The sequence below is a fragment of the Natator depressus genome, chromosome 3 (assembly GCF_965152275.1).
Source record: "Natator depressus isolate rNatDep1 chromosome 3, rNatDep2.hap1, whole genome shotgun sequence".
Taxonomy (NCBI): domain Eukaryota; kingdom Metazoa; phylum Chordata; order Testudines; family Cheloniidae; genus Natator; species Natator depressus.
The window spans coordinates 207082055-207097366 of NC_134236.1; the positions used below are offsets into that span (position 1 = coordinate 207082055).

General features: G+C 51.3%; 1 protein-coding gene across 5 annotated transcripts in view; it reads right to left on the minus strand.

The window, feature by feature from the left end:
- Nucleotides 1–9: 9 nt before the first annotated feature.
- The window catches only part of KLHDC3 (kelch domain containing 3), a 35652-nt gene continuing 20349 nt past the window's right edge, over nucleotides 10–15312 (minus strand). For 4 of the 5 annotated variants that reach the window (XM_074949799.1, XM_074949796.1, XM_074949797.1 and 1 more), the window contains 7 exons: nucleotides 13731–13802; nucleotides 13277–13490; nucleotides 12825–12911; nucleotides 10931–11039; nucleotides 2270–2343; nucleotides 1644–1722; nucleotides 10–988 (listed from right to left, as the gene is read on the minus strand). In XM_074949799.1, the coding sequence (XP_074805900.1) occupies nucleotides 922–988; nucleotides 1644–1722; nucleotides 2270–2343; nucleotides 10931–11039; nucleotides 12825–12911; nucleotides 13277–13490; nucleotides 13731–13802 (702 nt within the window). In that variant the 3' untranslated portion in view covers nucleotides 10–921. The remainder of the gene's footprint in view (nucleotides 989–1643; nucleotides 1723–2269; nucleotides 2344–10930; nucleotides 11040–12824; nucleotides 12912–13276; nucleotides 13491–13730; nucleotides 13803–15312) is intronic. The other variant, XM_074949800.1, reaches the window with a different exon arrangement.

A 15312-nucleotide genomic window follows, 5' to 3' on the forward strand; every position in this document is an offset into this window, starting at 1 on the left:
TACCAGACAATGCAGGGTTGAGCTTGTTTTAAATATTTATAGAAATCAGAACTGCTGTTTTACACCTGGAGTTGGGCTGTGGCACCCCAACCCCGAGGCCAGCCCCTCTCCCGTCAGGCACAGATCAGTCTATTCCACTCAAGCTTGTGTGCAAATGTAAAATGTGGAGAAGCCCCTCTCTGCCTGCCCTGACAGGTTGGGATCTTCGTTCTCAGCACCCCTCTTCCAGCTGAGACCATGGCACCAGCAGGAGTCCCTGCCACCATAAGGCATTGCTGGACTAGCAGATGTAGGTCCCAGGGGTCTCTCTGGACATTCCCTGTGGAGGGTGAACCCTGCCAAGTTTGGAGTGTGCAGGACCAGGCCCACATGCCAGCAGCGGCCATAGAGGGTTGTGCAAGAGAAGCTGGCCTAGAAACAGTCAGTTCAGCCACTGGGGTTGGTGATAAGGGCACTGAGAGTGGCTGGGCAGGGAGGACAGTAGAGCCATGCAGAGTTTGTGCTGCTCCAGCTAGTAATCCTGGAGAGGTGAAGCACACACTGCTCCTGCAGCCAGCTAGTACTGAGCATTTGTGAATCCGGTGGGGCTGCACAGAGAGGTGCAGCAGAGAGAAACAGGCTGCTGTTGCCAGCAATGAGAGTAGAAACAATTGGCTTCTTCCTCCTTGGAGCCTGCTACCCCCTTCTGCCTGCACACTGACCTGTGCCAAGTTCCTGCCAGGGACACAGGTGAGAACAGTATGATGAGGGCACAAGGAGGCAGGTGACAGGAGGAACAACAAATCCTTTGGGGAAGAACTTGGAGCACAAGGCCCTTCCCTGAAGAGGCTAAAAATCCATGCAGACACATTGAGATGGCAGCTAGGTCTGCAAAGCGGGGCAGAGGGCAAGGACAGGCAGAGAGGGGACCGGGTGGCAGGATTATCCGTGGGAGGAAAGGATGGGGCGGCTGATGTTGCTGTTTGTCGTCATTGCCGTAAGCTCCCATCTGCAAAAAACAAGATGCCTTAGAAAGAGACCGAGGTTTCCAGCCTCCTCATCTGGTGCCAGCCCTCATCCCCACCAGGTCTGTGTCCTGGGCATTGCGCGCCCCCTCAGTTTGGCCCTGGTGGAACAGCAATAGATGCATACAGTAGCCCGAGTCCCAAGTCAGTCTTACTGCTGGCCTGCAGGATAGAAAAGCAGTTCCCCTTCACCAGCGCTAAGAAGCACCCAAACCCCACTCTACCCAGATGTGGATGGAGGGGCCCCAAACGTGACCAGCTGGGGGATTACACCTTAGTGTGCTGGGGTTGTTCATGGGTGTGCGTGCAAACTGCTGAATGAGGGAGCTGGGCATGGGGGGCTCCAAAGAATCCCCATCAGGAGTGCGTTTGGCAAGCCAAGAGGTGGGCAGAGAGGGGGAGGTGGGGCATTAGGGGCCTGGGTGGGAGTGTGGCCCAAGGATCTGAGGGCAGAGTGTCCACCCCCATCAGTGTGTGTGACACCTTCCCAGAGCTTCCAACAGTGCTATTGCCCAGCTAGCAGACCCCATGGGTGAGGCTCCCTGACCAGCTTCCACCTACAGCTGCTTGGGTCTGGGAGCCTGAGACAGGAATGCTGAGAGGCCAGCTGTCAGAGAGCTGGAGGAGCAGCATCCCTACCTGATGTCATGTGGGAGGCAGGACTGGTCCAGGCTGTGCTGAATCACTGCCAGCTTACACAGTGTCTTCAGACTAGGGCCTATGGAGAGAAGGGCACACCAGGTGTTAGTGCCGCCAACATCCAGGAGAGAGATGGAATTGCTCTTGCTTGGGGGAAGGGGGAAAGGGCAGGCACCAGCTCAGAGTCCAGATAAACTACCATGGGCAGCAGCCACATGGGTGTGGACGGCAAAGATCTCTTAGGCTATTTGTGCAGCCTGAGGCAGGCAAACCAGAGGCTGCACCTGCGTGGAGGAGGGCCTGCTTGGTGTGAACCAGTACAGCTAGAGACAGAGCAGCTGCAGCCTTGCTCCAGGGCCTGGACTTTTAAGACTGAGCACCTGCAGGTCAGCTCCTATGTCTGTATTTAGGCTGCTAGAAGTAGGAGGAAGGTTTCTGGAGTGCAGAGCCCTCTGTGACTCCAGCGGGAGCTGTAGGAAACACTGCACTTTTGAAGTCAGGCCACTTATTTAGGGGCCTCAATCTGGCCATAGGAGCTAGCCTTCAGGTCCCAGGGTTGAGAGACCTGGCCAGAGGGTAGCCCTGGGGCAGGAGGACACAGCCATGGTGAGGAGATGCTCACGTACTGAAGTCCAGGATGTAGAGGTCCGAGTGATCCATCAGGTCAAATTCGTCCCCCATTCCCTCCTCCGGAGATGGGCTGTGGGAGCCAATCAGAACAGTCAGTCACTGCAGCAGTGCTCCTCATGTGGGCTTGATGTTGCTCTGATTCTGGGGGTTAGGGAGGGACCCTAGGTCCAACCAAGATATGAGGGACTGTACAGCAGAGCTGAGCTACCAGGGGCCTGGGCTCAGCCCCTACAGCCTTCCCCACAGGTCCTTGGCAGTTAGCTTCCATCACCGCCACTCTACTGAGGGGAGCCATATCCTGGCACCACTCTCTCTGCCCCCACCCTCCTGGATTGCCTCCACCCCCTTCAACAGTCATTCCTTCCCATGGCTTCTGATTAGGGCTCAACTGGCTCCCTTCCCATTTCTATCTCAGAGGTTCCCCTAAGACAGCTTTGCCTCCTTCTCCCACATTAGGGGCCCTGAAGGTTTCATCCTTAGTAGCCCTCCCCTCCCACCTTCTTCGGGTGACCACCTGGATTCCCATCCCCTCTATGCCAATGACACCTATGCCTCTCCCTGCTCCATTCAGTCCTGTACCTGCAATTATCTCTTAGCTGGCTGGCTGCCCACTCAATCATCCAGGCAAAAAAACAACACCTCTTTCCTAGAAACCTGTTCTTCCTCTCCCCATCACAGCCAAGAACGCTACCCCCTCCCAGTTAGTAGGAGGCTTCCAGCCTCCAGCTTACATTAGACTACTCAGTTATTCAGGCCGAGTGCCAGATCCTGCTGGTTCTTCCTCCATCTCATCTTGGAAATCTGGCCCGCTTCCCCCTTGCCCAGGCTTTGTCATCTGCTGCAGCCCTCTCCTCTCTGGCCTCCCAGCTCCCTTTCAAGTCTGGCCCAAGAACTGCAGGGAGAATCATCTTCTCCATTCGCTATTTCTAGCCTATCACTCTCCCAGGCCTGCACTGACCTCAGTCTGCATCATTCAGACTCCTCATTTCCTGCCCTCAGAGCTCTGCTCCTGCCTACAGCTCCCCCACTACCCTGCTCTCACCCCATTGCATGGACCTCCCCTCCACTTCACTTCCTCCAGTTAGAACCGGACTCCTAATAGAGATTTAAGGTGCATGAGAAAGATGTGTCTGTAACAAAGTCACTCCTGCTTCCCCCACAACCCCAGATCAGAGGCCTCATCCTTGCGCATCCACATGCAGAGCCCTCTCTCATTTCAAGTGCAAGAGGATCTGGCAGGAGCCTGTTCTTACACAGTGCTGTGAACATGGCTGGCCCTTTGCAAGTTGCCACACTCTAGAGCTCAGAGCACACACACACAAGCCTGTGCCCCATAATGGCCCAGGACAGGAGCCACCTTCAAGCTGCTGGAGACCAGACAGCTCTCACCTGAGGGAGGGGAAACCCAAGCATGCTGGGAAGGGGACACTGGGCTGGCACAGAATACAGATTTGTGTGCACAAGCATCTGCCCAGCCTTCTTCAGCTTCTCCCCTTCCCTAACAAGCCAGGCTCCTTGTGCTGCCCCCACAGCAGGCGGGGCCGGATGTTCCAGCACCAGCTGGAAAACTCATTACCACAGAAGGCCAGAGACACCTAGCAGGCAGCTGACTCGGGAGCAAGACAGAAAGAATGGAATCCGGGGCTGATGTCAGGTCACTCAAGAGCAGCAGCATTTCTAGGGCCTTCTCTGCAGACAAAGTGCGCTAGGAAACTTGGGTAGTGGCAGCTTTAAGGAGACATTGCTGCTGTGGGAGGCAGGCATCCAACACAGGTTTCTCTGGAAGAACAGTTAAGCAGCCAGGAATTTTAAAAGGCCACACTGATGAGACCAGCCAGCCTTTGCTTAACCCCAGAGCAGAACAATGGTGGGAGTAGTTGGTGCTGCATAGGCCAGCCCTTCACAGACCATGGGCCTGCTCCCATCCCAGTCAAGTGAGCGGATGTAGACTGAAGGAGCAGAACGGGTACTGGAATGGAGTGCAGTGAGAAGCAAGAAGAAAGTGCCAGTCACACTGGCTCTAGGACAGGATTATTTACTCCCTTTCCATGAGGCACAGCACATTTCAAGACAGTCCAAGTACACGTCATTAAAGCACTTAGAACAGTGGTCCTTTAAACAGACGCAACCTTAGCAGAGCTGCTGCTCACTCAGCTACAGCAGTGAGGAAATGGGCAAGGGCTGGGGAAAGAAAAAGCAGTAAGAGTAAAATTTAAAAGGAGAGGCCAAGGTCAAAACTAACCTAGACTAGGAAAAATTAACAGATCATCAAGGGCTGGGAAACACCTTTCAGGGAGAACATCGGGGCATTCTTCCACCACCCCACATACCTACAAGGGCTAGTACCCAACCCTCACATACTCTTCAGGGAGGGTCCTGTCTTCTTAGATGTCTTGAGGGCCTGCCACGTTTTTGGAACATATGCAATCAACTGGAGAACTGGGAGACTTCATAAGCTTGCTGCTTGTTTGTGGTGTGCAGCTGAGTCACTGGGTCTCCATTTCCATTCCTTGAGCTGCAGAGACTTTGCGGGTAACAAGTAAACAACATTTTCTTTTCCTGCAGGTCACAGGACAGAGAGCACTGACCCTCCTGGGGATGAAACCAGCACATGCAGAGAGCCAGACAATTTCAGAGGTAGAAGGGCTGCTCCTGTAGCACTCTCAAACACAGCTCCCTAATATTCTCCCCAAAGAAAGGTGCTTTTGCTGCAAGACAAAGGCTCCAGATTGCTACAGGCCAGTGAAAAGAGCAGCTGCTGAGCTAGTAGCTACCAGGACTTCTGCAGAGCCCATGAGAGGGCTGCCCCTCCCACTGCAATTCTGTAGCTACCAATTGCTAGTGCCCATCATCTTAGGGAAAATGCTTAAAAACAAAAAGCTAGATTCTGCAGACTCTAGTGAAATGTGTGACACCCCTGCTTAAGTAGCTAAGTGCCAATGCTCCTTATGCAGAGATCAGCCCTTGGCCTGGCCCTCTCCTCCCCAGGAACGGCATTGCTTGGCTTCAGCTCAGAACCTCCCCAAGTTCTTCAGCAGAAAACATGAAGGCACATTTGCGATGAAGGTTTGCAGCATACTGAAACGTGCATAAGCAGGGCCCTGCTGCCCTTCCCAAGATTCCCTGGCCGCTCTTAGCGAGTCACTTTTATAGTGCCTTTATCACTTTCTGGGTGTTAAACAGCTTCTCTTCCTGGTTACAAGCTATTTCAAGAAGCATTTCAGCTGCTCCATTCATATCCCAAAAGGGGGAAGCTGGACAAAGTTATAAGAAACTGACAAAAAGTAATTAGGCTGGAAATGCTCATACAGCCTTAATCAGGGGGGCACTGTAAGCATCAGTCAGAAATACTTCATCTCCATTCTAAAACGGACACAGCTCAACAAGTTCAGAGGCCTGACTGGTTAAAGGAATGGTACCAAGTGATCTCTGTACCACTCCTTTCAAGCCAGTCCCAACTAATTTGGAACCTGAAGTTGTTGCCATCTGATGGCTGTTCTGTGACCTGTGAAAGGAGTTCCAATTTCAGGCTAGCTCCTAGCAGACTGGCACCCTCTGGTGCATTCCCAGTAGAGAAGCCAAGACCTACACGAGCCAGAATGACTTGAATCCCTTCTCCCAACTGGCAAGAGGCACATTAATGCAGGACACACTGTCCCTGCCAATCTGTCCTCTGAATAAGTACAGCACAATCTCCATGGTGGAAAGCTATTATCAGATGTTAAAAATTGTACATAAGAGTCTGAGTTCACCCACAAGTCCCACTCTAGCATGGGATGGGATAGTTTAAAGTGACACAGATGGAACTTTCAGATCTTAGCTGGCAGACGAGCATCAGTGGCGACTTCTCACTCAGGTTCTGCCCGTCTCAAGCCTTTGTGCATGAGGATCAGAGGGCTGGTAAGGGACCCAAGGCAGAGGGGACACAGAATGTGGAGGCAGACAACCTCCCCAGTCCTTACTCCAGCACCAGGGAGCAGCCTTACCACCCTAGTGCCATGAGTGATCAGTGCAGCGGCCACATTGGCAGAGACAGTACCTGTTGCTGATGGGTCCCATCTGTCTTAGCTCAGGAAAGAGCCCTTTAATCCCACCACGGTGTAGCGGTTTCATAGCCAGGATAATCTAATCTTATCTCACATCCACGTCACAGGAAACCCTAATGCATCCCTTATCTTTCAGAGGGACAGCCAGCAGGCCCCATGTCTGCTGAATTATCACCACACACTGAGGGGGCTAAGGGAAGCCCGAGTTCAAGGCCAGGAGAGCAGCTAAGGGATGAGAGTCAGTGTGAACAGCTCCCAGGAAAGGGAGTCTCAGGACACATCCTCATCCACTATCAGCCAGACACCAGCAAAGCTTCCTGCTTCAGGCCCCATCTCCCACGGGGCCAGCACTCTGAGCTGCTTCCAACACACTTGGACAGATTGGGCAGAGAGTGGGGGCTGCAGAAAGGGAGGGCTCTGAGGCAGCAGCAGTAACTGGTTGAGCGGGGGCTCCTGGATGGAAAAGCAGGGGCATCCAAGATCATTTGGAAGCCCTGGGTTCCTTACCAGATTCTTTTTCAAGTTACACATTGTATATTCCATGCGAAAGAGACCTCACTCCTAAACACACGAGAGTCAGGAAACACACAGCCTAAGACAAGGATGCTTCCCCCTTTGAAGGGTCCAGCAGAGTTCTCCTGTCCCCCTTAGGTACACATAAGCACCCTGTAACGGAACATTTACGGAAGACCACCCCTCCACTCACCTCCAAGGTCCTTGGGGTGCTGTAACGTTATATTGGAGGGAATCTGATCTGGCCATATTGTAATCCCTGTGACCCAGAGGCAGAGCTAAGAGGGAACTCTGCCTGAGCTCTGCACTGTTCATGGGGTAGCCACAATACTACACTGACACATTTTACTTGGAAAGTCCCTGGTTAAAAGTATTAGTGCTGTGGCTGCAGTGTGCAGAACTGGCTTCAGGCAGGAATGCCATGGGATCATGTGTGGCAGCACTGGGGTAGGTAGAAACTCACAGGCTGGCTCAGACTTAGGAGCCTCACATCTGCCAGTGGCAGGGCTGGGAGATGCAGAGAAGAGAAACTCACAGCCTGGTCCATCCTCTCTGCCCCGGGATCCCGAGCCCCACAAGCCTCAAGGCAGGCTACAGCTAGGACTCTGATGAATGCAGTGTGGGAGGGAATTGATGTATGTGGGTGAGACATGTCTGAGATCTGGGGGGACACTGCATTTCCATGTAGCGTTTGGGGCAGGCTGGGTTGGAAAGAGCACAGACTGAAGGTCTCTGGATGGAGTGTAGGAATGCATTTGGACCACATTGCACCAGATACACAGACTGCCTAGCCCAGCTTCTAAAGGACTCCTCCAAGAGCCTTTAGCACTTAGACAATGAGGCAGCTGCCACAGCAAGGAGAAAACAGTTCCTTTGGATGGGACAGGCAGAATAGAGGGGGGCCTCACTTTCCCTTCACCAGGAGCCAGCCGCTTCTGCCACGCAGCTGGCCAGGGGCTGCCTGCTGTTATTGTTTCAGTTCTCCTCTTTAATCCCTTCCTCTGTGCTGAAATTTTATCTCTGCTCTTTCTCCCCACTTCCTGGTGACCTGCAGCCTCCAGCAGACAATCCAGACTATAGGGAGCTCTCCATTTACAAGGACTTCCTGGAAAACTTCTTATCAAGCCAGCCAGCCAGCTCCAGAACACACCTGATAACTGCCTGCAGGAAGTGAACCAGCCCCTCCCAGGCTAGCTAGCCCCCTCCCCAGCTCTGAGAGAGGCCCAGCAATCCTGATCTGCAGCAGCTCCTACTCGCTACCAAAGTTCAGTTTGAAGAACCCGTGTTGCTTGCAAGCAATGTGAAATGGTTGATTTGAAGAACCCATGTTGCTTGAGAGAATGTGAAATGGTTGATTCTCAATGTGTCTTAAGACAGCAGCTTCCAATCTGCTCAACATAAACTGTGACAATGGAGACAAGACTGCAGGAATGCATGCTGTTAGGCTGGCCCTTCTGCTGAAGCCAAGCGCCTTCAGAGAAGAGCCTTGCTGCCTACAGGAGGCACCAAGCAGACTTTCTACCCCTACCCAACCTGCTCATTCAGCTCTCAGTGGACTCGCTAATCCCGGACCATTGCTTTGAAAAGCACCCCCAGCGTCACTGTTTCTCACTCTCCAACTGTGGCAGTTTGGAGTTCAACTGGAATCCTTCAGGAACTTTCACCTGCGGCTAAGACCCATCCTCCAGCCCCACACCTAACCCAAGGATTACACCAAAGCCTGTACAGACTGACGCTGAAGTCCTTGCCTGGTCTCCGCCACCCATCAGTGCCCAAGGGCTCTCAGCAAGCCATGCCAAGGGCCCTGGGAGAGCCCCAGCCCAGAGGTGTTTGATCCACTTCAGGCTGATGAAAGGATAAAAGGCGTTTCAAGCATCTGAACTAACATATGGTTGACACTTGGAGCAGATTTGCAAACAGGCTACACAGCCATAATCTGTCACTGCCAAGAGTTCAGAGAGCAGAGGGTCTGAGGAGGTGCTGGGGCATTTCCTTGCTTTTAGCAGCTGCTAAGTCTCTTGGCCAGATCCAGCTGCTCTGCATCCTGATGGGGTCACTGCCAGTGTTTGACAACTAAATCCCTAACGCCGGGCCCCCCATTAGCAAATGAAAACTTCAGCCAGATGCACTTTTGCAAGGGCTGCACAGGAATTGCCACCCAGCTGTAGTTCACTGCCCCGCCATACAGCCATTGTGATCACATGGAGGGGTTCACAAGCAGCTCTAGTGACCAGGAGTTCCATATTCATTCCCTGCTAATAGACGGGCTGCAACCTTCAGCAGCAGGGGCAAGGAGGGGCAGAAGTGATGTGCTCAGCAAGGGATACTTAGGTCTTGGAGGTTTACAACAGATGGACAGACTGGGTTCCACAGCAACACTTTACAACATCACCTTTCCTCCCATAACCCCTTTCACTCACAGCTCTCCTGTGCTTTACAGCTATGGTGCACACCACCTGCCTTCCCGATAGGTTAGTTCATTACCCTTATTTTACTGAAGAAATGGAGGCATGGTGAGGTAAGAGTGAGTCAGTGACAGGCCTGTACTAGGACCCAGAAGTTGTGACTTCCAGTACTCTGCTGACCACTAGACCATGCTTTGAGAGTGGACAAAGGGAGAAAGTGTGTCCTTTTGCTTCTGGGTGATGTACAAAGATGCTTGGAATTTTTTCTCCCCTCTTTGGAGAAGGAGATGACCTGGAACTTGTCACCACTTCTCAGAGAGGTCAGACTAGATGATCAGAGTGGTCCCTTCTGGCCCTAAAGTCTATGAGAGGCCATTAACACAGAGACAATGACCACAGGGCACCAAGGTGCCCTGTACCCACATGGAGGAAACCTTGGGGGCAATTTCAACTTTGCAGTTGCAGCAGAATGGGAGGAATCTGCTTTTCTTGGTTCCAAGTGCATGTTGCCAAGGCCAGACCCAGCAAGAATGCAGTACTGGGATGATATCTGCACGGTGCCAAGGGCAGAAAGTCTCACATGAACTGATCCAATAGATACTAGTGGGGAGGGAGGAGTCAGGGCTTGGCACATACCGATGAGGATTCAGTCCTCATCCTTCCACTAAAGGCTACAGAGCCTCTTGGTGCTTTGGCCAGACAGACCTACCTTGGGGGCACCTGAGTATGGCGGGGGGTGAGGGAGGAGGGAGGAATAGCACAGTGCTAGCTGAGGGGTTCCATGGGGGATAGCACAGTGCTGGTGCCTTAGTACGAGTTAGAGGAATCGGGTGGGTTTTAAACACTGGCAGATACAAAGAAGCTCCTTGCAGAGGTGCTTGGTCAGCGAGAGTCACGTGCGGGATAAGAAGCTAAAAAGGTGGTTCACTTAACTGGCCAATTCCTTGCTTTTAAGGATGTAACTGGGCAAGTTGACACGCAAGCAAGCAAACTGATTTCACAGTGTTTGTTGGTAGAAGAGTCCTTGTTTATGTCATAGGGCAGTGTAATATGGGGTGTGACTATGTGGAGGAGGGGTGAGCAGGGAGGGAGTGTATGAGGGGGAGACAGGGAAGATCCTAGCAGGTAGAGAAGATCTCCATTCTGATAAGCCATCTATGGCTCAAAGTTCAAACAGAATCTTGGTGTGATGAGCCAAAGATGTGTGTTAGCGCAGAGATCTTCTTTGCCCAGGCCCAGAACCCCACAACACATACATTAACAACCCCTGCTCGAGACTAGGGAGCAGTCACAGGCAGGTGGGGTGTGGAAATGAAGGGGACGCTCAGTTGTCCGGGGATACAGGAGAGGTTTGGAGGGCCACCTATGCCACCTCTACTCACATTCTCCTTGTTCAGTCTCCTCCCAGATAATGCCCCAGTCTGATAAACCACCTCTTGTCAGCCTCCTCAGGGCATCTGAACCTTAACACCAACAGTGACTGAAGACAACCAACCTTTTGCCTCTGTTCAAAAGTCCTGAGTTATCTGGCTGAGATGTGCAATCCCCATGGGGCTAGGAAGGAGGATGGCTTCATTTAATCCCTTTTATGTGAAGAAAGAGGAACTAACTGCAGCTTGGGATTGAAGGGAATCCAGGGGAAACAACTCAAAGCAGGAACCCTCCACCAAGGTGCCCCTGACCCAGTACTCACCTGGTGCCCCCAAATAGGATGATCTTGTCCCCCACTCTACAGCAGCACTGCCTGCGGCGAGGGCATGGCCCTTTCCCCTTGGGGTCGATCTTCTTCCAGGAAAAAGATACTGAGGAAAAACCCACAAGTCTGTCACAGGAAAAGGAGACCGGGCCCAGGGCTCAGCATGGAGACTGAGCAAACCCCAAATAGCCCGAGTTACAAATATTTACAAGCCCAAGTCTTAGGCAGACTACCAAGTGTTAAACAATACAGTGCATCAAACACAGGGATCTGCCATGCTGGTCCCAGAACTCTACCAGATGTAAAGAGCAGCCTCCCCATGCCCCCTCCCACCATGAAAAGAGGAGCATTCCTCTCTGGACACTGCATTCAGAAGGCCTTTATTCCAGGTGCAGAGGGAAGGTTCTCATTGAGCTCAAACACAATTTCTGGGAGTCAGTACAGCGTGACCAGCATTGTGGAGTCTCTTGAGGATAGTGCATCAAAGTCACGTACATGCTCTCCATCAGTACTGGACCCGAGGAAGATCTGAGCTTATCCACCCAGCCTGCCAAACTCACCTTTGGTGATTCAGGCAGGAAAAACAACTTTCAGCCCCTTTCCCCTCCCATGTGAAGCAACAGAATGCTATATCCAGCAGAAACAAAGCCAGTCTCTCTACACAGGCCCAAGCTGTTTTGGTTCAGAACTGCAGGGATGGGCTTGGTTCATGTTTGCCAGAGAACAGACTCCAGCTGCATTTGGAAATGGAGGTGGGAAGATGATCATGAGCAAGAGACTGGCCACCATCCCTTCCCTGTCCGTCATTCTCCTGAAACACAACTCTTCAGCATCTTCTCTTGAAGGGTGCACATGGATGCACTGCCACCTGCTGACAGCTGCCCTGAGTGCAGAGCCATTCCCAAAGAGTGACACACATGCCCATTTGAAGAGAGGGCAGCTGTGACAAGGGTCTGCTGAACAGGAGACTGAAGGCTGCAGAGTCCCCATTTAATAGGATAGCAAGGACAAACAGCTTTGAATGGATGTTTTGCTGGGGCTCCTGAAAATGTCGAACCCATTCAAGAAATTGCAGATATTAACCCTGTTCAGCAGCACACATTAGCCCACAGATCCGTCTCTGAGGAAAGCAGACTGAGCGTTACTATCCCCCAGACAAGCACTTAGCACTTCTATAGGCCTTCAAGTGCTCCAAGCACTTAGCAAATATTAATCCAGCCTCATGACTCCCCAGGAGGTAGGACAGCATCATCCTTTTCTACAGATGGGGGACGTGAGACACACTGCAGAGATTTGCCCATAGTCATGGGCTGACCTCTACTTCCTGGCTCTTTTCCTCTTGGTCCGCAGAATTAAGTCTTTTGGTATCAAAGTAGCAGGGGGCTGGGGTGTTAGGAGGGGTCAGGCTAGAGTTCAAAGTGAATGGCTTCCCCCTGCTGAAGCCAGGATCTCCCCCATGTTCCACACTCTCTAGGGGAACCCACCACTTTTCCTTAGCTTCCTTGCTGAAGTTTCCTTCTTTAGATTATCTAGTTTCTGGACAGAGTGCAGCGTACTGCCACAGAGGGTGAATCGGACTTCTCTTTTCTAGCTGGAAGTGCATGTCTGCATTACTTCACTTGTTTCCAGCAAAGCGATTTGAAGCCAGCACTATGAAAAAGTCACAAGCTGATTTACACTAGCAATGTCAAAGAATGGCGTTTCACTGCCAGATCATTGATAGTGTGTATCTATGAATTTGTGTGTGGGTATTCACAAAGCTCTTTGGGGCCTGGACAGCGTCCTCCAGGATGAGTGTATCACATCCAGCATAAGGGGGCTCTGATCACAACCAACCACCTTGGGCACTACCACACTACAAATAAAGTGAGAAAAGTTTGAGTCTAAATACCTGGATCAAATTTCCAGAGATCATGGAAATGTCTGTTCAAACGTGCATTGTAGCCACCAAATATATATAACTCCCCATTGTAGCCAACTGCAGGGAGCAAGGAGAAACATCAGCACACACAGGACAGAACCAAGCTTGTGCCAGCCTCCCAACAGCCACAAATACAAAGGAAAGAGGTCCCAGTTACTTCCCTTCCAACATGCCCTCTTCACGTTTGAGGCAGCATGCGCGGTTCTTCACCTGCACAGGATTACATCATGCATCTGCTTTCCAGCAGGACACACGTGTCATTGTGCATCCCCTGCCATCCCCCCTTCTACCCAGAGAACTAGACACTCCTTTCACTCTCCTAGCAGACCAGGAAGGCTGCGCACACCTCTACTTCTTCCCATTTGGCCTAAGGAGTCCTAAGCCCTTCCTTGCCACATGTTCCCTGGAGTGAGACAACTCACATGCCGAGTGGCTCCTCCTGCCTTCAGGGAGCAGTGGAGTAGGAGGGGAGTCCAGCCAGGAGTTTGTTTCAGTGTCAAACACTTTAATTCGGTTACAGTAGATCTCATTGTTGGAGTGAAAGGGCCCAAAGCGATCTGCTCTGCCACCAAATACATACATCTTTGTCCCAATGATGGTGGCCGAGTGGAAGTCTCTCCAGCGAGCTGGTGTGCCCTGGAACAACACAGGCTGCTAGTAAGTAAAGCCAGTGAAAATGCAGATAACCCCAGGAGATGATTTAACTGGGATTGGGTGGCCCAGTTTAGAGATGAGCAGCCAGCCCACAGAGAACTTACGCTCCTGCAGGTTCCAACCAAGTGAGACAGAAGTGACACAGCAGGTATATGCAATATCCCTGAAGGGTAGCAGAGGTGAAGGGTTCGACATGGGCCAAAGGGATAAACAGACACTGACCTTCGCTGAGATTAGAGTCCACATCATGTTGCTGGTATCCAACTTGTGGATGTCATTTGAGAAGCAGTCAGCCTGGAAGAGAGCCCAATTACCCAATCGTTAGGCAGACCAGGACCTCATGGCCTTCAGGACACTAACATGGCCTAGAGACCTGGAATATCCTCTGGAAACTGGAAGTCCACTGACTCACGTCTGATGTAAAACTCATTCGGTGCACAGGATGGACAGCTTCTGGGAATGAGGCAACTGCCCAGGATTTCTTATCCCCTATCATTCAGCAGGTGGACCCAGGCCTTGTTTACTGGACATCATTCACAGCCCATACTGGATTTGGAACAACTATTAATTGCCTCCTGGGCTTTTCTCTGGTGCTCATCACCATAATATCAGAGTGCTTTGCAAACCAGAGAGTCTCCAGTCAATAGCTGCACAACTATTCACTACTTTTGGGTGCCCAGCTCGAAATGCCTACCGCTAGATTTTTCAGAGATGCTAAGCACCCACAACTCCCACGCAGTTCAAATGGCAGTTTTGAGTGCTCAGCACTTCTGAAAGTCAGGTCCCCACTGTCTGTGAAAATCCTAGTGAGAGCAATATGTCCACTGCCACATGGGATATCTGTGGCAAAGCTTGTTTCTCCTGGGTCCCAGACCAGTTCCTTAAGTACAAGGGTATCCTAGCTCTTCCTGCAACTTCATAGCTCATTCAGTATCACATTCTAACTTTTGCTGCAAGTGAGGCAACGATTTTAAGACAATAGGCTCATTCACTGTCCATCCTGTGCAATGAGGAGGAAAAGGTCCTGCAGACAAGAGATAGTGATCACATAGTTAAAGACTGCATCATAATGCACATGCACAAACGGGCAGAACCAAAGTAGCCCAGGCAACATTAATTCTGGCAATTCCTAATGTAAGTGCTTAACTTCATGACACTAATGGGCTTTGTATGTAATTTCGTAGGAGTTTTATAAACAGAGACCCACAAGTTCCATATGCAACTGTAGTGACCCCTACACATAGATCATTAGCCGGTTTGAATCCAGGATCATCAGATCCACTGCATAATCCTCTAGCTCAAAGGGCTGGACTAACTCTGCTAGCTAGTAGCAGTAGCAAGCTGTTATCTAACCGGCCAGCCTTTACAGTGGGGGAAGAAAACACATTTGCTAGCATTACACATAGCCAAGCATATACAGTTGGCATACTCATTCTGAGCAGCAGTGTGTCTAAGTAATTAAGACTTGTGTCCAACATGAAATACCTGGTTGCTATTTCCAGTTCTGCCAGAAGTGAGCTCGTGCAATCTCATCTGTAAAATGGGGGAGGGGCCAAGGGGAGAATCATACTTGCCTACCTCCAAGGGTAGAAGTATGAGAACTTGCTAAACAAGGACAGAACTACTGTTAGCCAAAACAAGATGAATACAATTGTGCTAGTCTAGGAGCCAGGGGACCTGCACAACTGCCCTTAGGCTAACAGTACTTTGATATTCTCCTGGGGAACTCAGCAAGGCTTGGGGCATATCTGTGGCAGACAGAACGTTCAGAGAGTTAAGCTGCACAGAATAAGTTCTACTGTAC